The 17,135-nt window shown below is 43.7% G+C and overlaps 1 protein-coding gene across 2 annotated transcripts; it reads right to left on the bottom strand.

The window, feature by feature from the left end:
• Window positions 1–12,160: 12,160 nt before the first annotated feature.
• Window positions 12,161–16,129, bottom strand: stub1 (STIP1 homology and U-Box containing protein 1). 2 transcript variants are annotated; one of them, XM_079488156.1, is made up of 8 exons: window positions 15,825–16,129; window positions 15,183–15,418; window positions 14,902–15,100; window positions 14,624–14,789; window positions 14,455–14,533; window positions 14,314–14,370; window positions 13,962–14,078; window positions 12,161–13,779 (listed from the first exon to the last, which is right to left on the bottom strand). In XM_079488156.1, exons 2-8 carry the CDS (start codon window positions 15,294–15,296, stop codon window positions 13,654–13,656), a joined length of 858 nt encoding a protein of 285 aa, XP_079344282.1. In that variant the 5' UTR covers window positions 15,297–15,418; window positions 15,825–16,129; the 3' UTR covers window positions 12,161–13,653. The 2 variants fall into 2 exon arrangements, with proteins under 2 accessions (XP_079344282.1, XP_079344283.1); XM_079488157.1 differs by having other exon boundaries at window positions 12,741–13,779; window positions 15,936–16,083.
• Between the last annotated feature and the right edge of the window lie 1,006 nt (window positions 16,130–17,135).

Below are 17,135 nucleotides of genomic sequence, written 5' to 3'. Positions count from 1 at the left end.
GTTTGTCTTGTGATGGTGTCAGATGTGAATAAATACTGAGAGAGCAGAACAGCAAACAAACATCATTGAATTTCTGCCTGTCTCTAAAGTCTCAAATCAATCAACATACAAGATCAATAAACCGCCATAAGATCTGATATCTGTGTCCTGTTCACAAAGGGCCAAAACATTTAAATGTGGTGACGTCATTTTATATAAACTTTTATATACATTTACCCCCTTTACAAAACATGACTGGAATATTTCACATTTGAATATAATAATTATTTTAATTAACTGCATATCACATTTATGTCTTCAATTCTTTTTTAGGGTGTAAATCACAGATTTCACAGATAACTCAAAGTCCTTCAGTGAAAACTGCTGCACCAGATGAGTCTGTTACTCTGAACTGTAGATTGAGATTTTTATTTATTATTATACATTTTTCTCTGTAAACTCATCTGTCAAGTAAATATATTATGAAACACTTCAGTTTGTTTGTACATAATCAACACTCTCCAGCAAAACCATCAAACATAAATGACAGAGCTAGATGAAAATCAAAACAAAAAATATACTGATAACACATTAACTAATACATTTTATATTAGTGTTGCTATATGACAGTGTGAGAAAGTTTCCAAGTACAGTAAACTGTTCTACTGTACTGAATGTGTAACTTTTTTATTTTATATTTATATATTTATTAAACCTTTTTAGAGTTCATCCTCATTCTAAATGTTTGTCCTGTAACTGACAGTGAGACAGGAAACAGATTTGAATTTGTGTGTCTCACATCTGATCACATCACAACATCAGACTGTCTGTAAATCATTAAAGCAACATCACTGCTCCTTCACTTCTCACTCATTCACTGGAAATATGACGGCACAAACTCTCCTCTGCTCTTTAACCCTTTTACTTACAGGTGAGATTAGAACAATAATCATGAATGTCAATTCATGACAGACAAACTAAAACATAGAGGAAAGATTTTTGGGAAATACATTTATCTGATTCAGATCACTGCATGTGTTTGTTTCTCTAAATGTTGGTCATGAATGTTTGATTTACACTGACTGATGGTTGTGTTGTGTTGTGACAGGTTGCTTTGGTGAGATTATTCTCACTCAGAGTCCCACCATTCAGATGGTGTCAGTAGGAGAGAGCGTAACTCTCAAATGCAGATCCAGCAGTTCTAGTCTAACAGCCCATTTAGCCTGGTATCATCAAAAACCTGGACAAACACCCAAACTCCTTTTCTCAAGTGTTGGTAGCCGAGTGTCTGGAGTGTCTGAGAGGTTTACTGATGGAAGATCAAACACAAACTTCATGCTGAATATCAAAAATGTTCAGACTGAAGATGCAGGAGATTATTACTGTCAACAGTTTTATGAGTTTCCACTCACACAGTGAAATAGAGCCGTACTAAAACCTCCTTCAGTCGAAGAGGAACTACAGACACATTAAAAACTTTTGTCTATGGGCTTTGAAAATGTTTATCCAATGAAACGTGTTTAAAAGCTTGTCAGATTTGACATTATTAAAATAATTACAATGTTTTTGGGATGATATGAAACTGTTCGTCCACATTCAGAAATGATTCTTGATATTGTGTCATTAAAGATAATGATGCTGAGCATCTGTATGATTGAATAATCTATGTCTAAAATTAATTTAAATATTTTAATTAGTTGGTTAGTTTTAATTCAATATTTTTTAGTCCACAAATAATAAAATATTAGTAAAAATACATATCAATGAACATAAACATTTACAAACACCCAGTAAAGTATAAACTGGTGTTGTGATGTAAATATGTAAATCCATGTGGAGTGTGTTTGCATAGTGAACGGATGCTTCAGAGGTCTGAGAGTGTTTATAGGGCTGTGAGTTTAACACTTCACAACTGAACACAAACACACAAAACATCAACAATGACCTTCATCATCAGCTTCATCTGGACACTTTTATTCTCTATAGAAGGTAGAATCTTTAATGCACTTTATTTATAAAAAATTAGTGTAAGGGTTTTTTTTAACTGCATGTCAATCTTATACTTTTCTTTTTCAGGGTGTAAATCACAGATCACAGTAATTCAAAGTCCTTCTGTGGAAACTGCTGCACCAGATAAATCTGTTACTCTGAACTGTAGATTCAGTTCTCCTCCTGCCTGTAACCTACCCTGTGTGTCCTGGTACTTACAGAAACCTGGTGAAGCTCCTAAACTCCTGATATATTGGACAAACAGCCTTCAGTCTGGAACTCCATCTAGATTCAGAGGCAGTGGATCAAACAAAGATTTCACTCTGAGCATCAGTGGAGTCAAGACTGAAGATGCAGGAGATTATTACTGTCAGAGTTATCACAGTGGTGGAGTGTTCACACAGTGATAAAGAGTCGTACAAAAACCTCCATCAGTCAGACTGACACTGATACACCTGGATGATTCTGCTGCTGCACACACACTATTAAACGCTAAACATTATAGCAGAACAGCAATTCTAACATTGTTTAACATGCTTTACACAATAGATATTGTTTAAACAGTTTTTAATAAAGGTAATGCCTCAGTGTCTTAAAGTAGTGAGCAGCCAAAGGCAACTGACGACAAAAATGAGATGTTTCAGATGTTTAAGAAGAGTGAAAACCTTGATAGGGGCTGGATACATTGAAGGAAAAGTGTTTACCACAAGAGTATAATGTGTTCATTAAATAAGTTAATCAGTGTATTAATTGTCGGTGGAAACTGAACTGCTTCCTTCCAGAGAGTAAAGTGAGTGAAACTGAAACTCAGATTTGCATGTTCCTCTCACAACAGAGCAGATGTTCACACACTCTCATGAGTCACATTTACATGAGTCATTTAGCAGACTCTTTTATCCAGAGCGACTTACAAAGAGATCATGGAGCAATAAAGCGATACGTCATACAGGAGTAATAATACAATAGGTGCAGGGACGTGCACAGGAATTTTGAGGGGCAGTTGCTCTGACCTGAAAAAAGGGCAACCCCCCCCCAAAAAAACCTCACAGGCTATATGAAGGACTGAGAATAACAGGGTCTTTATTAATATATATATATAAAGAAGTAAAACACTGAAATACAGCACTCAATCACCTTAACTAGTACTAATAATAACACAGAAAAACATAACTCCCTGAAATATCTCTCCTGAATCCGCCTCTCTTCAGTGGGCATCTTGGCTTCAAACATTATCTAAAATAGTGAAAGGATTTAGGCATTTAACCATTTAGAATAAAATAATTAATGTGATGCAATGCTTCCATCATTCATTCTTCTTGCTAAAACGAAATGTGAGAAACTAACTATCAGCAGACATGTAGCTTAGTTATAACTAATGCCTACCTACCAAAAAAATAGTAGCAGGCTGCTTGTCTGCAAGCTATCTGTCTTATTTAGGCTAAACGTGGCAAACTCAGCCTGGATTTATGAAGATTTTAATTCATTTCACAAAACTTGATGATGATGATCGTTCGTTTGTTATACATCACAAACTCACCTTTTCTGACAACGTAATAGTGGCCATTTCCATAACACCAAAAAGGACGACACTTTGCAGCATTAAGTGAGGCAAGAATAACTGCATAGGACTCTGGTGTACTCGCAACTACAATACAATTTTGTGCATCATATCGCCTACTCTGTTTTTTCAAAAATTGTCTGGCAATGAATATTTGACCTAAGCTTAAGGGAAGATGTACCTGCAGCTCGTCGGTTACTTTTGTTTTTCTGTGCTGGCATGTCGCATGTCCCTTGACTACAAACGCCCACTTCACAGCGACATCCATGAAAAGTGTCTCTACAGCCTTTTTATATAAAGTTGTGCTCTTTTGTCCATTCCAGATTAAATGAGGTTTCAGCAAGTTACCGTTATGATGTGACGAAGCCAGCACGTGGACTCCACTTCAACGTCGTGGAGGCTTGTTTACGTTTTTAACCAATGATATATCAGATATTTATTTGACACCTCTTTCAGCCAATCATTTGTTTGACTGGAGATCTTACGGCGTCAGACGCAATGCTGCTGCGTCCCAATAAATGTTGTAAAGCAGGTTTTGTTTAGGCCGATTCAGCAAAAAAGAAGGACAAATGATGTTATGAACGACTCAAGAGTCAAATGCAGGAGAATGGAGACTTTAGACCAGCACAGAAAGCCCGCACAGTGAATAATTGACCCAGACAGTAATGGTGAAAGTCAAAAATAGCAACAGTCAATAAGGCTCGAGCGCTCGGCCAGGAGAATCAGGGGACTGCACCAAGAGGTGCGTATTCCAGTAGGGGGGAAAATAATCAGAGTTGACTCAAAAAAATAAGTAATTCCGCCCAGCGTGGGCCAAGACAAAATCCTCCTGCTGAATGCAGGTAAACGCAAAGTCCGCCTAGCGTGGTCAAAGGAAAATCCACCTGCTGAAAGCAAGGCAAAGCAAAGTAATTCCACCCAGCGAGGGCCACGGACAAATCCACTTGAGGACGGCGTATCTACTGATGTGATTCTGTGTGGCAAACCAGCAGATCCCACAGGCATCAGAAGGTAGCAATGAGGTCCCTTGAGCAGAGATAATGGCAGTTGGGAACTCCAGATTTAACAGGGAGCAAGGCAGAGATAGATATCTGGTGTAGATTAACAGCTCTGGAGCCTGGACAAGACAAGACGATGTCAAGAGACATGTACTCACAAGACTGGATAGGACAACCTTCAGGTGATTAAACCAAACGGACTGACCCAGACAAGAGGAAACATGAGGAATATAAAGAAAAGTGAGCTGAGAGAAAACAAGGATCAGCTGGAGAAAGAGCGGGAAAATCAGAAAGCCCCAGGTGAAGAGTGTAAACTAATAATGGAGCAAACAAGGTAACAAGGTGCGTGAATGGCAGAAAAAAAGCATCAAGACATAAGTGGAAAAAAAAAACCACAGGCGCTGGACCCGAGACCTGACATTACCCCCCCCCCCCAGTGGCGCCACCGGGCGTCCTACGAGGGGGCTCACCTCGCCGACGGTAGAAGTCCATGATCAACGACTGGTCCAGAATGTCCCGAGACGGTACCCAACTTCTCTCCTCTGCGCTGTACCCCTCCTAGTCCACTAGGTATTGTACGCCTCTACCCCGTCGTCGGACGTCTAGAAGCCTCCTCACTGTGTAGGAGGCAGAACCATCCACTAGTTGGGGAGGAGGAGGAACGGGGCGGTTACTGGCAGGATGAAGGGATGAAGAGAGCACAGGTTTAACCCTGGAAACATGAAATACCGGATGAACCCGACCGAGGAAAGAGGGAAGCCTGAGCGCCACCGGATGAACCACCTTGGTGATACGGTATGGGCCAATGAACCTTGGCGCCAGCTTGCGAGAAGGTGCCCGGAGAGGCAGGTCCTTGGTGGAGAGCCATACCCGTTGACCACACACGTAGGCTGGATGAGAGGACCGGTGACGATCGGCTGCTGCTTTGGTCCGCCCTCTGGTTTGGGCCAAAACCCCCCTGGCCTTCTTCCAGGTCCGGCGACAGCGCTGAATGAAGGCCAGGGCGGAGGGGACCGCAGCGTCGGGTTCCTGTGCGGGAAACAAAGGAGGGTTATAACCTAATGAACATTCAAAAGGAGACATACCGGAGGCGGCCGTCGGAAGGGAATTGTGGGCATACTCGATCCATAAGAGTTGAGAGCACCAGGAACTCGGGTAGGAGGATGTCAGACAGCGGAGCATTCTACCGAGATCCTGGTTGGCCCGTTCGCACTGCCCATTGGTCTGAGGGTGGAAACCAGGAGACAGACTCGCAGAGGCCCCGATCTGTCTACAGAATTCTTTCCAGAACCGGGAGGAGAACTGAGGCCCCCTATCGGAGACCACGTCAACCGGCAACCCATGGAGGTGGAAGACGTGGTCCACCATCAGCTGGGCAGTCTCCCGGGCGGAGGGGAGCTTGGGGAGGGGGACGAAATGAACCGCCTTGGAAAAGCGATCCACCACAGTGAGAACCACAGTGTTACCATTGGAACTAGGGAGCCCTGTGACGAAATCAAGAGCGATATGAGACCAGGGGCGGGAGGGAATGGGTAACGGCCGTAGCAGACCAGCAGGCGGGTGACGAGGGGACTTGCATTGAGCACAAGTCGGGCAGGCCAACGCAAACTGTCTGACATCAGTGATCAGTGACGACCACCAAAAACGTTGACGGACGGTAGCCAATGTTCCCCGAATACCTGGATGGCAGGCCAGCCTGGAGGAGTGACCCCACCGAAGAACCTTAGGGCCCAGCGCAGCCGGCACGAACAGCCTACCCGCTGGACACTCAGCTGGTACTTGCACCCCTCGTCCAAACTCTATCACTTGTCGTTCGTTTCCCCAAGAGAGCGCTCCCACTACCACCCGCTCAGGGAGGATGGGCTTCTCCGAAAACTCTTTCAGAGGTCTCGAACACACGCGAGAGAGCATCAGGTTTAAGGTTCTTAGAACCCGGCCGGAACGAGAGGGTGAAGTTGAAACGACCAAAAAAACAGTGCCCAGCGGGCCTGGCTGGAGCTCAACCTCTTGGCCGAACGGATGTATTCCAGGTTCTTGTGGTCCGTCCAGACCAAGAAGGGCTGCGCTGATCCCTCCAGCCAATGACGCCACTCTCCCAAAGCCAACCTTACAGCTAACAACTCACGGTTACCAATATCATAGTTACGTTCTGCAGGACCAAGCCGGTGGGAGAAGAAGGCGCAAGGGTGTACCTTCCCATCAACAGCAGACCTTTGAGATAGAACTGCGCCGACCCCGACATCTGAGGCATCAACCTCTACAATGAACTGGCGTTCAGGATCTGGAAAAGACAGGACATGTGCAGAGACAAAACGAGACTTTAAAGTGTCAAAGGCCACCTGGGCGTCATGGTTCCATATGAACGCTCTCTTGGTGGAGGTTAATGCCGTGAGAGGTGTGGCAATGAGACCAAAGCCCCTAATGAAACGCCGGTAGAAGTTGGCGAAACCCAGGAATCTTTGAAGTGCCTTACGAGAGTCGGGTTTGGGCCATTCGGCAACAGCACTAGTCTTAGCAGGATCTGCCTTAATCCCACCTGAAGAGATGATATGACCAAGGAACGTAACAGACTCTGCATGGAATTCGCACTTCTCCGCTTTGACAAACAATTGGTTCTCGAGCAATCGTTGGAGGACCCGTCTAACGTGTAGGGTGTGCATCTGGAGAGAGGGGGGAAAAATTTGAATATCGTCCAAGTACACAAAGACAAATTGGTTAATCATGTCACCCAAAACGCTATTAACGAGGTCCTGGAAGACAGCGGGAGCATTGGTCAAACCAAAGGGGAGAACCAAATACTCATAATGTCCCGTTGGTGTGTTGAAGGCTGTCTTCCACTCATCTCCCTCCCTTATGCGGACAAGGTGATAGGCATTGCGAAGGTCTAACTTAGTGAAGACCTGGGCTCCCTGCAATAGTTCGAAGGCAGAAGACATGAGCGGTAGGGGGTACCTGTTCTTAACCGTGATGTCGTTTAGACCTCGATAATCGATACAAGGGCGTAGGGAGCCATCCTTCTTCTGAACGAAGAAGAACCCTGCACCCGCCGGGGAGGATGAGTGCCGTATGAGACCAGCCAGGAGAGACTCCTGAATATAAGTGTTCATGGCCTCTCTCTCAGGACCAGAAAGGGAATAAAGTCGACCCTTGGGCGGAGAAGTGCCAGGAAGAAGTTCAATAGCGCAGTCGTAGGGGCGATGCGGAGGAAGCGAGGTGGCCCGGGACTTGCTGAAAACAGTGCCAAGATCATGGTATTCCACCGGGACGCCCTTCAGATCGGCGGGTAGCGTCTGCGGAGGACAAAAAACAGAGAGAAGAGGCAGAACCTAGACAAGAAACATGACATGATTGGCTCCAGGCTAAAATAGAATTGTAACCCCAATCCACGTGAGTATTGTGCTGTACCAACCATGGGTGACCCAGCACCAGCTGGTTCTCAGGAGTCTCGATGACATACAGCACAATCCTTTCGTGGTGGTTACCCGAAAGGGAAAGACTCACAGAGGGAGTGATGTGGGTGATCGTTGAAAGGGGTTTGCCCGCCAGGGTCAATGCATCTACAGGCTTGGCAATCGGCTCCTGAGTCGAGGAGCGCTTGTCCAGAGTGGATACACCCTTGGAACTGCAGGCGAAAGGGGAGCAGACTGCGGCTGCCAGGAGAGCTTGATGAAGAGATGGCGCCCACCAGTACTCTCCGATTTATCAGTGGGCTTTGGATTTTAAAGGGCACTGAATAGCAAAATGCCCCGCCTTGCCACAGTACAAACAAAGTCCTTGGGCCAGACGCTGCTGCTTCTCCTGAGGCGTAAGACGTAGTCGATTCCGTCTCTCCCGTCGGTGGGACCTTCCAGAAGGGGTTGGTTAGCCGGCGCTGGCGACGCCGAATCAAGCGGCTCTCGACACGTACAGATAAATTGATTAGGGCCTCGAGTTCAGTGGGGAGATCTAGGGGGGCCAGTTCATCCGCCAAGCTGGCGTCTAGTCCGTCAAGGAAACGGGCACGAAGGGCACTCTTGTTCCAGTCGCATGCTGCTGCGAGGGTTCGGAGGCGGATGGCGTAGTCCGTGACCGACCCTCCTTTTTGGGTCAAACGGGATAATTGGGCAGCTGCCTCATCCCCCTGGGCCGTTCGGTCAAAAAGGCTAGTCATCTCTTGGCGGAAGAGTTCAAAAGAGGCACAGCACGGAGCCTGAGTGTCCCATACTGCCACCGCCCAGTCCCGGGCAGAGCCGGAGAGGAGGGTGATAACATATGCCACCTTAGTGGCTTCCGAGGCATAACGGCGGGGTTGCAAGGCAAAGACCAAGGCACATTGAGAGAGGAAGGCTCGACAGGATTGAGGGTCACCATCATAGATGGGTGGGTTGTTCGCATGGGGTTCGCATGGGAGTCTCGGCCAGTAGAGGACCCTTGAAGTTCTCTATAGAGGGTGGAAAGTTCAGCGACGCGGGAATTAAGGGTTCCGATCTCCTGAGCGGTCGCATTCAGTTGGGTAGCTTGTTGTCCCAACAAGGCCCCCTGCTGAGAGATTGCAGCGCGAAGGGGATCGGGTCCTGCTGACTCCATCTTGGTCAGTCCGTTCTGTTATGAACGACTCAAGAGTCAAATGCAGGAGAATGGAGACTTTATTAGACCAGCACAGAAAGCCCGCACAGTGAATAATTGACCCAGACAGTAATGGTGAAAGTCAAAAATAGCAACAGTCAATAAGGCTCGAACGCTCGGCCAGGAGAATCAGGGGACTGCACCAAGAGGTGCGTATTCCAGTAGGGGGGAAAATAATCAGAGTTGACTCAAAAAATAAGTAATTCCGCCCAGCGTGGGCCAAGACAAAATCCTCCTGCTGAATGCAGGTAAACGCAAAGTCCGCCTAGCGTGGTCAAAGGAAAATCCACCTGCTGAAAGCAAGGCAAAGCAAAGTAATTCCACCCAGCGAGGGCCACGGACAAATCCACTTGAGGACGGCGTATCTACCGATGTGATTCTGTGTGGCAAACCAGCAGATCCCACAGGCATCAGAAGGTAGCATTGAGGTCCCTTGAGCAGAGATAATGGCAGTTGGGAACTCCAGATTTAACAGGGAGCAAGGCAGAGATAGATATCTGGTGTAGATTAACAGCTCTGGAGCCTGGACAAGACAAGACGATGTCAAGAGACATGTACTCACAAGACAAGACTGGATAGGACAACCTTCAGGTGATTAAACCAAACGGACTGACCCAGACAAGAGGAAACATGAGGAATATAAAGAAAAGTGAGCTGAGAGAAAACAAGGATCAGCTGGAGAAAGAGCGGGAAAATCAGAAAGCCCCAGGTGAAGAGTGTAAACTAATAATGGAGCAAACAACGTAACAAGGTGCGTGAATGTCAGAAAAAAAGCATCAAGATATAAGTGGAAAAAAAACCCCACAGGCGCTAGACCCGAGACCTGACAAATGAGTGTCCGGTTTGAGGCTGCCACGGACGCGGGGGCTTAAAATCCGGACTGTCCGAAATCCAGACGTGTGGCGTTGAGTCGTATCACCCGACAATCTCCTTCTAGGGCCGCTCATGCTGGCTCAGCTCAGGGGCCGGTCACGTGCAGCGCTGAACAGAGTTCGCCCTTCCCCTTCTGACTTTCACTTTCGTTGCCCGAATACGGAGGTGAATGAGGCTTTTCGCGTTTTTTATCTAGACTTATGTGAAATTCTGCATTCATTGTACATGATTTATTTATTTATTTTCCACCTCGGGAGGGCAACGTGAGTCGAGATGGGCATATGGGCAGTTGCCCGGGCAACCTGAGCAACCCCCCTGTGCACGTCCCTGAATAGGTGCAAATATAAAGTTACTAGTTTCAACAAAAGCTAGACCACTGCCTGTTTAATTTTTCATATGTCTGTCAAGTATTCACAGAAGAGATGGGTTTTAAGTAGTTTTTTGAAGGTTGTGAGAGATGTGGTTGACCGGACCGAGTTAGGAAGAATGGAAGGAGTTGTGAAGGAGAATGAGCGGGAAAGGGATTTAATGCCTTTATGAAAAGGCATTACAAGGCGCCGCTGGTTTGCTGAACGCAGGGTTCTTGATGGGGTGTAGGAGTGTAGTAGGGTGTGAAAGTATGCCAGTGCAGATCCAGTGATAGTCCTGTATGCAAACATCAGTGACTTGAATCTGATACGGGCTTCAACCAGTAGCCAGTGGAGAGAGATGAAAAGGGATGTCACATGAGCCCTTTTGGGCTGTTTATAGTGCAGTCACCCCACAAACATCAAATAAAACACTTGTTCCATTATTTATCTGCAGGTGTGTCTATGGTTCATTGGGTCAAGTTTATTTATAAATGTAAAACCTTGAGTTTGACCAAAACGACCCAACAGATATTTAAGTTCAAAAGAGACAAAAGAAATCAACAAAAGAATTTGTTATTTGTCTTTTGTTGACATTTAGAAAAGAAACTCATCACTGAATGAATGAAGCACATATGAATAGAAAGCCACTGTTGTGAGACGTGAATGAGAAGAAGAGAGCAGAAGACAGAGGATCTATTGAGAACACTGATCTCTCTTCACTTGTCCAGTGACTGTCTGGTCTCCTCGTGTGGCCTCACAGCTCACTGAGACGCTCTTGATCCAGTCGTGTTCAGAGAGAGTCAGACTGCTGCTCCAGCTGTACAGACCGTTCTTCTGCAGGAGTCCAGCGCTGTTCTCCTGAGACCTGCTGTTCCCGTCCACCTTCCAGCTCAAGCTCCAGTCTGAAGGGAAGCCCTTGCTGACCACACACATCAGTGTTGCTGTCTGCTTACTGGAGATCTCCTATAGACCTCGAGAAGATGTCAGTAAGATGTGTATGATTTAGAATGGCTAGAACAGCTCTTTCTAGGATGTTTAGCTGATATTTTACACAGCAGATGTTGTCCAGAGCTCCAGGTCTTTAGCAGACATCTTACAGATGTAACTGTGCTATCTGGGTTTTAACGCCGTTTCGTCTTGTGGTAATGAGTTGCCATTTTAAATCAAATGCTGACATGTATAATCGCACAAAATCGTACTCTGGATGTCCGAATTGTGAATAAAAGGACAAGACATCGAACAACAACAATATCCAACAGTAATTTATAAATCTGAGAAAATTATGAAGAAATTTAAGTTTTGAGAAATATGAAGAATTTTTTTATATAGTATTTTGTTGTTGTTTGGCGTCTTGTTGCTTCCAAGAAATTTATCTTACACAGATTTTGATTTACTATCCTCCATGTTAAATACCATTTACTCTAATGTAACTAATATTTATCTTTATGTAGAATCAAGAGTCACTAAGAGACATAGTTACCATCACCTGTAAAACCAGCCATAACATCTATCAAGGTTGGGGTTATCAGCCTCTTTCCTGGTATCAGCAGAAACCTGGAGAAGCTCCTAAACTTCTGATTTTTAAAGTAAATGAGCTACACACAAATACTCCATCTAGATTCAGTGGCAGTGGATCAAACACAGATTTCACTCTGAGCATCAGTGGAGTCAAGACTGAAGATGCAGGAGATTATTACTGTGTTGGTTATCATGGTAGCAATGTGTTCACATAGTGATATAAAGATTCATACAACAACCTCCGTCAGTCGGACTGACACGCCTGACATAAAAACACATAATACATAATAATGAATGTAAACACAAATCACATATTTTTATCAGAATTTTTCATTAGATCTGCGCATTTGAACAGTTCATTCTGGCCTTTGGATTTTTCCAGGTTTATCTAAATTATGTCAGAGATGCTGTTTTTAAGTGCATGTTCACTGTCAAATATTAGAATTTTATATGACATAGTTATTCTTGAAAGATTTCATACACACTTCAGATGTCACGTCACAGAAAAGTATTGACGAGTTCTCTATAAAGAGGACAAAAGCGGTCCTGTTGCCATCAGCTCAGAGAAATCATTTGAAACTTCATAACTTACTAACGTCTCCATCGAGTAGAAGTGAAACTGTACTGGTTCAAAACATTTAACCAGGGTGAAGTGATGCTGATCTTTCAGCTCTGTCTCCCTCCTCTCGACATGATCAAACTAGTGTTTTATTCAGCAGTGATGAGTTTATCTGCTGTATGCTGACCTCTAGTGACTCGCTGCAAACACTTCAGCTTTTGGCCCTTCAGCATGAATTCACCAGCCCCATCTTCGGAAACTTCTTATCAGAACTACATATCCTGATCACTTAAATAAAACAAACTTTTTTTTACAAAAAACAAAACATTTATTTAACATGCATCCAACCTAAACATGTTACGATTCAGTAATATTTCACCTGAATCGAATGGACAGTTTGGGATCTGTATTATTCAGCTACTAAAGGGTCACCGGACCAAAGAAAGAAAAAATACTGATACTAAACAAGAAACGTGTTTGTGTGGCTTTTAGACAGAAAAAGAACAGATTTCATTTACTCCTCTCTCGAATACACAAACACACAGTGAGAAGAAACGTTTCATACATCATAAGAAATGATGATGTAGTCTGAATGCGACAGATTCTCAGTTCATTTTGAATGATTGGCAGCCATACATGAATGTCTAAATACATGTGGATTACAGGCTGCATATACAAAACTCTATAATCCTGCTAGAACCCAAGCGCAAGAGAAGTCTTAGAAACATTCTACATGTTACAACTATTCACACTCGCTTAGATCTCATTCATTCTGCATATAGATCTCTAAAGAACAAAGAAACACATGTCAGCCCACGTAACGCTAACCATGTACAGTCTCCTCTTCGCTTAATGATTATTAGTGATGTGTCTATGCTTTTTATGGTTCATGTAATGAAATTACAGCATCATGGTTTGCACTGAACAGCAGGACTATTCAACTGTTGACTATTTTCGTGACCGCAAACATTCGAAAATGTTTGCGTCCCGAACAAAACCCGCAGGCAGGCCAGATCGATGCATTCTGTAAGGGAAAGACGAGAGCGCTTGCGTGTTTTCATTTTTAGTATTCGCACCCGTCGAGCGGAGGGTTTCAGAGGCTTCCTGAGGGTGCTGCTGACTCCTGTCGGTGAGATATTCCACAGCAAAGCTCCACTGATTAAAGTGCATGAATTTACAGGAGAGTTCATTCAGGCGTCTGTCCGCTCGTGTGTGTGTGTGTGTTTAATAGTCCTCCACCCAACCGTTCTCCTGGATGAAAGCGTCAATCACCTCCTTCATGGCCAGATTGGGAATCAGCTGATCTTGGGTCAGTGGGCTGCGGGTTACTGGGTCAAAATGACCAACACGCTACAGAGAGAGAGAGCATTAAAGACCCCATTAATCAATCCAAACCAGCTCATGTAAATATGTTTTGTAGGAACGGACAGAAACAATCAAAACGATTCAAATGAGAATCACACGCTAAATATTTGTCATCATTGTGATGTCATGTTCAGTACATATTTCATGTCATTGGTGTGTTTGTGTACCTGTAGATGTTCCTCGATGTCTTTGCGGTCATAGGTTATACCGCTGGGTGTTATGCAAGGCTCTCTCATGAGCTCAAAACTGATCTTCCCACACAAATAATCTGGAATATCCCGCTTCTGCACAAAGATAAATAACCATACAATTTAAATAATTGTCCCTAAAATGATTGTGGATCAGGAATCTTCTGGACACAAAACACATTAATAAGGTCTTAATGTCATTACATTAGATTTATAAAATAGAGGTATATAAAATATCAAATCAAACCTCATAGTTTAAAAATCGTTGGGAACCCTGGTTATATTATTCATTCCTTCATGTCTAAGTGCACCACGTATCACAATTTCTTACCTTCCTCTTTTCATCTACTTGAGAGAAGAGCTCTTCCATGTCCATCAAATATTTATCCTACACAGAGCACAGGAAATGACATCATTAGAGAATTCGCACACAATTCAGAGATGCATGTACATTAAAAAGCACATGTCTCACATGTTTGGATTTGATCTTGCAAATTTCACTTCCGTTCGGACTGTCTTCTGTCTGCTTCTCTCGGCAGTTTTCTATCTCTCTGAAAACACACACAAAGAGGATGAATATTAAAAGGCAGCTATATTTATACGATCATCAACAGCACCGGCGGAAATGATGCGAGCCTCACCTCTCTTTTTCTGCCAGTATGAGTTTAGTGAGATACGCGTGCAGCTCGTTCTCTTGACTGATCCGCTTGTCCTCTATACTGTTCCAGCGTTTCTTCTTAGCAATGCGAAGGGCACTTGGGATATCGTCTCCGAAATTCAAACGCTGTTCCCTTGCCAGGTTATAAGCTGAAAGCACCAGTTGGAAAGTTAAAAATGTATAACTCATAGAAACAATTGTGTATTTCTGTATGTATAGAAATGATTCTTTGCAATCTTGTGAAGACGGCTGCGTGTGCACCTCTCTGTAGATTGCCAATGGCCTCTTCATAATTCTCCAGTTCCAGCTGGCACTGGCCAAGAAAAAAGTGCGCCTTTACCGATTGGCAGTCAAGTTCAAGGGCATGTTTACAGTCGGCCAATGCCTTGTCATGCTGCTGTAACTTCACGTAGCACAACGCCCGGTTAGTGTAGTACACGGCCACGGAGGGATTCCGATTCTGCACACATCAAACCAAAATCATGTCTATGGATTTTTGGTAGACTATCTATCATCAGAGGCAGATCATAACGTAGACTCACAATGGCTTTACTGTAGCAGGTGGCGGCCTCCTGGTATTTGCGGCTGAGGAACAGTCGGTTCCCCTGCTCCTTGAGCTCCTGCGCCGAGGTGCTTTTCTCCGGGCTGCTCGCCATCTTTTCCACTGGCTCCGTGGTGGCAGCTCTCCCCTGCTTACAAATCCTGTTCCCCGTCTCTTCGGTGAGCACCGGCCTCAACCCGGGGGTCCAAATACCTGCCTGAAGTGAAACCTCTCACACTGCAGGGAAACACACATTACACACTTACCCGTCAGGACTACAATAATACACACAACACCACACAAAACAACACAGTGTGGGACAACAGTGACCCATTCCAGAAGCATACTACACGCAGTTATAAAATGACACGCATGTGACACAGATCGGACAGCTGTGTCAGATGAGTCATGACTACATAAGTAAGACAGTAAACACACAACTCCTGTAATGTAATCACAACCGTCGACATTGTAAAACAAATCATTCAATGTAGAAGTCATGGTGACTAGAAACGAAACTTCACGGATGTATTTGTGACTCACAGATAAGTCACGTTACAACAACTACTAGTTGTGTTAACTGTCCCTATAAGATCATAGATGTGATATTTCTAGTAAAATGTACAAATAAATTCACGCGCACCGGGTCTGATGGCTGGACTGACGCCTGCCGTTAGCAAACCGGTAACGACAGCGATGCTTTTCAGAGCGGATTTTGAATCCTTTATCCCGATTAAAACGCTGTCAAACTCACAGTCCCGATCAACCATGACATAAGGATGAATAACACGCCATGTGTTTATCGGCGATTGCTAGAAATCCGACATTTTATTCGCATTTGAGAGACGTTAGCGTCATGTTTCAGTTGTTTTGACTAGGCTGTAAGTGACGTCACCGGAGATGACGATCAAAGCCGCCCCAGTGACGACCTCTCTTTCCGGTGAAGTCGAGGAACTGGGATTGTTTAATAATAATAATAATAAAAAATGTTACATTTTTTTATATTTGTTTGTAAGTACTTCATTTAATGTACATACTATAATTATATTACATACATGAAGTCTTTAACCGCAAGTTCAAATAAGAAAATATTAATATATATAATTAAGCAAATTTCCTGTACGTCCATGTACGTCTAAGTGTTGATAATTAAATATTAAACAATTATATAAGAAAACTAATCACTGCCAAGATTCAACCATGCTCCTATAGAAAAATGTCTATTTATGTCTTACATAAATCATAACCTTGCAAAAAATCATTTTTGCTCACATTACTCGAAGTAAAACTTAAAGGATTGTATTGAGGTTGAGGACCTCATCATATTTAGAAAAACAAGGTGAATTGTTTTATTCAAGTAACAAACTATGTTGTCTTCCAGTTATATACTATAATAACATCAATTACCTCACTGTAAATGTCCTATGTTGTAATAATGAAGGACAAATCCCTGTCCAGGAAACCACGCCTAAATGTACAGGTGCTGGTCATATAATTAGAATATCATCAAAAAGTTCCATTCAAAAAGTGAAACTTTTATATTATATTCATTCATCACACAGACTGATATATTTCAAATGTTTATTTATTTTAATTTTGATGATTATAACTGACAACTAAGAAAAATCCCAAATTCAGTATCTCAGAAAATTTGAATATTACTTAAGGCCAATACAAAGAAAGGACTTTTAGAAATCTTGGCCAACTTTGAAGTATGAACATGAAAAGTATGAGCATGTACAGCACTCAATACTAAGTTGGGGCTCCTTTTGCTTGAATTACTGGCATGGAGTCGATCAGTCTGTGGCACTGCTCATGTGTTATGAGAACACAGGTTACTCTGATAGTGGCCCTCAGCTCTTCTGCATTATTGGGTCTGGCATATCGCATCTTCCTCTTCACAATTAAGGTCAGGCGAGTTTGCTGGCCAATTAAGAACAGGGATACCACGGTC

Source organism: Barbatula barbatula (genome assembly GCF_947034865.1).
Source record: "Barbatula barbatula genome assembly, chromosome: 23".
In the NCBI taxonomy this organism is placed as follows: Eukaryota; Metazoa; Chordata; class Actinopteri; order Cypriniformes; family Nemacheilidae; genus Barbatula; species Barbatula barbatula.
The sequence above is the reverse complement of the archived record's forward strand: the minus strand, read 5'-3'. Positions and strand labels throughout refer to the sequence as shown.

What these genes read in the sequence shown, in the direction of transcription:
- stub1 (XM_079488156.1), bottom strand. Translation starts at nt 15,296, where the DNA reads ATGGCGAGCAGCCCGGAGAAAAGCACCTCGGCGCAGGAGCTCAAGGAG. An exon ending in CCTGCTACAGTAAAGCCATT is followed by an intron (nt 15,101 to 15,182) that starts GTGAGTCTACGT and finishes TGATGTGTGCAG; the next exon opens with AATCGGAATCCCTCCGTGGC. An exon ending in GCAAGATCAAATCCAAACAT is followed by an intron (nt 14,371 to 14,454) that starts GTGAGACATGTG and finishes TGCTCTGTGTAG; the next exon opens with GATAAATATTTGATGGACAT.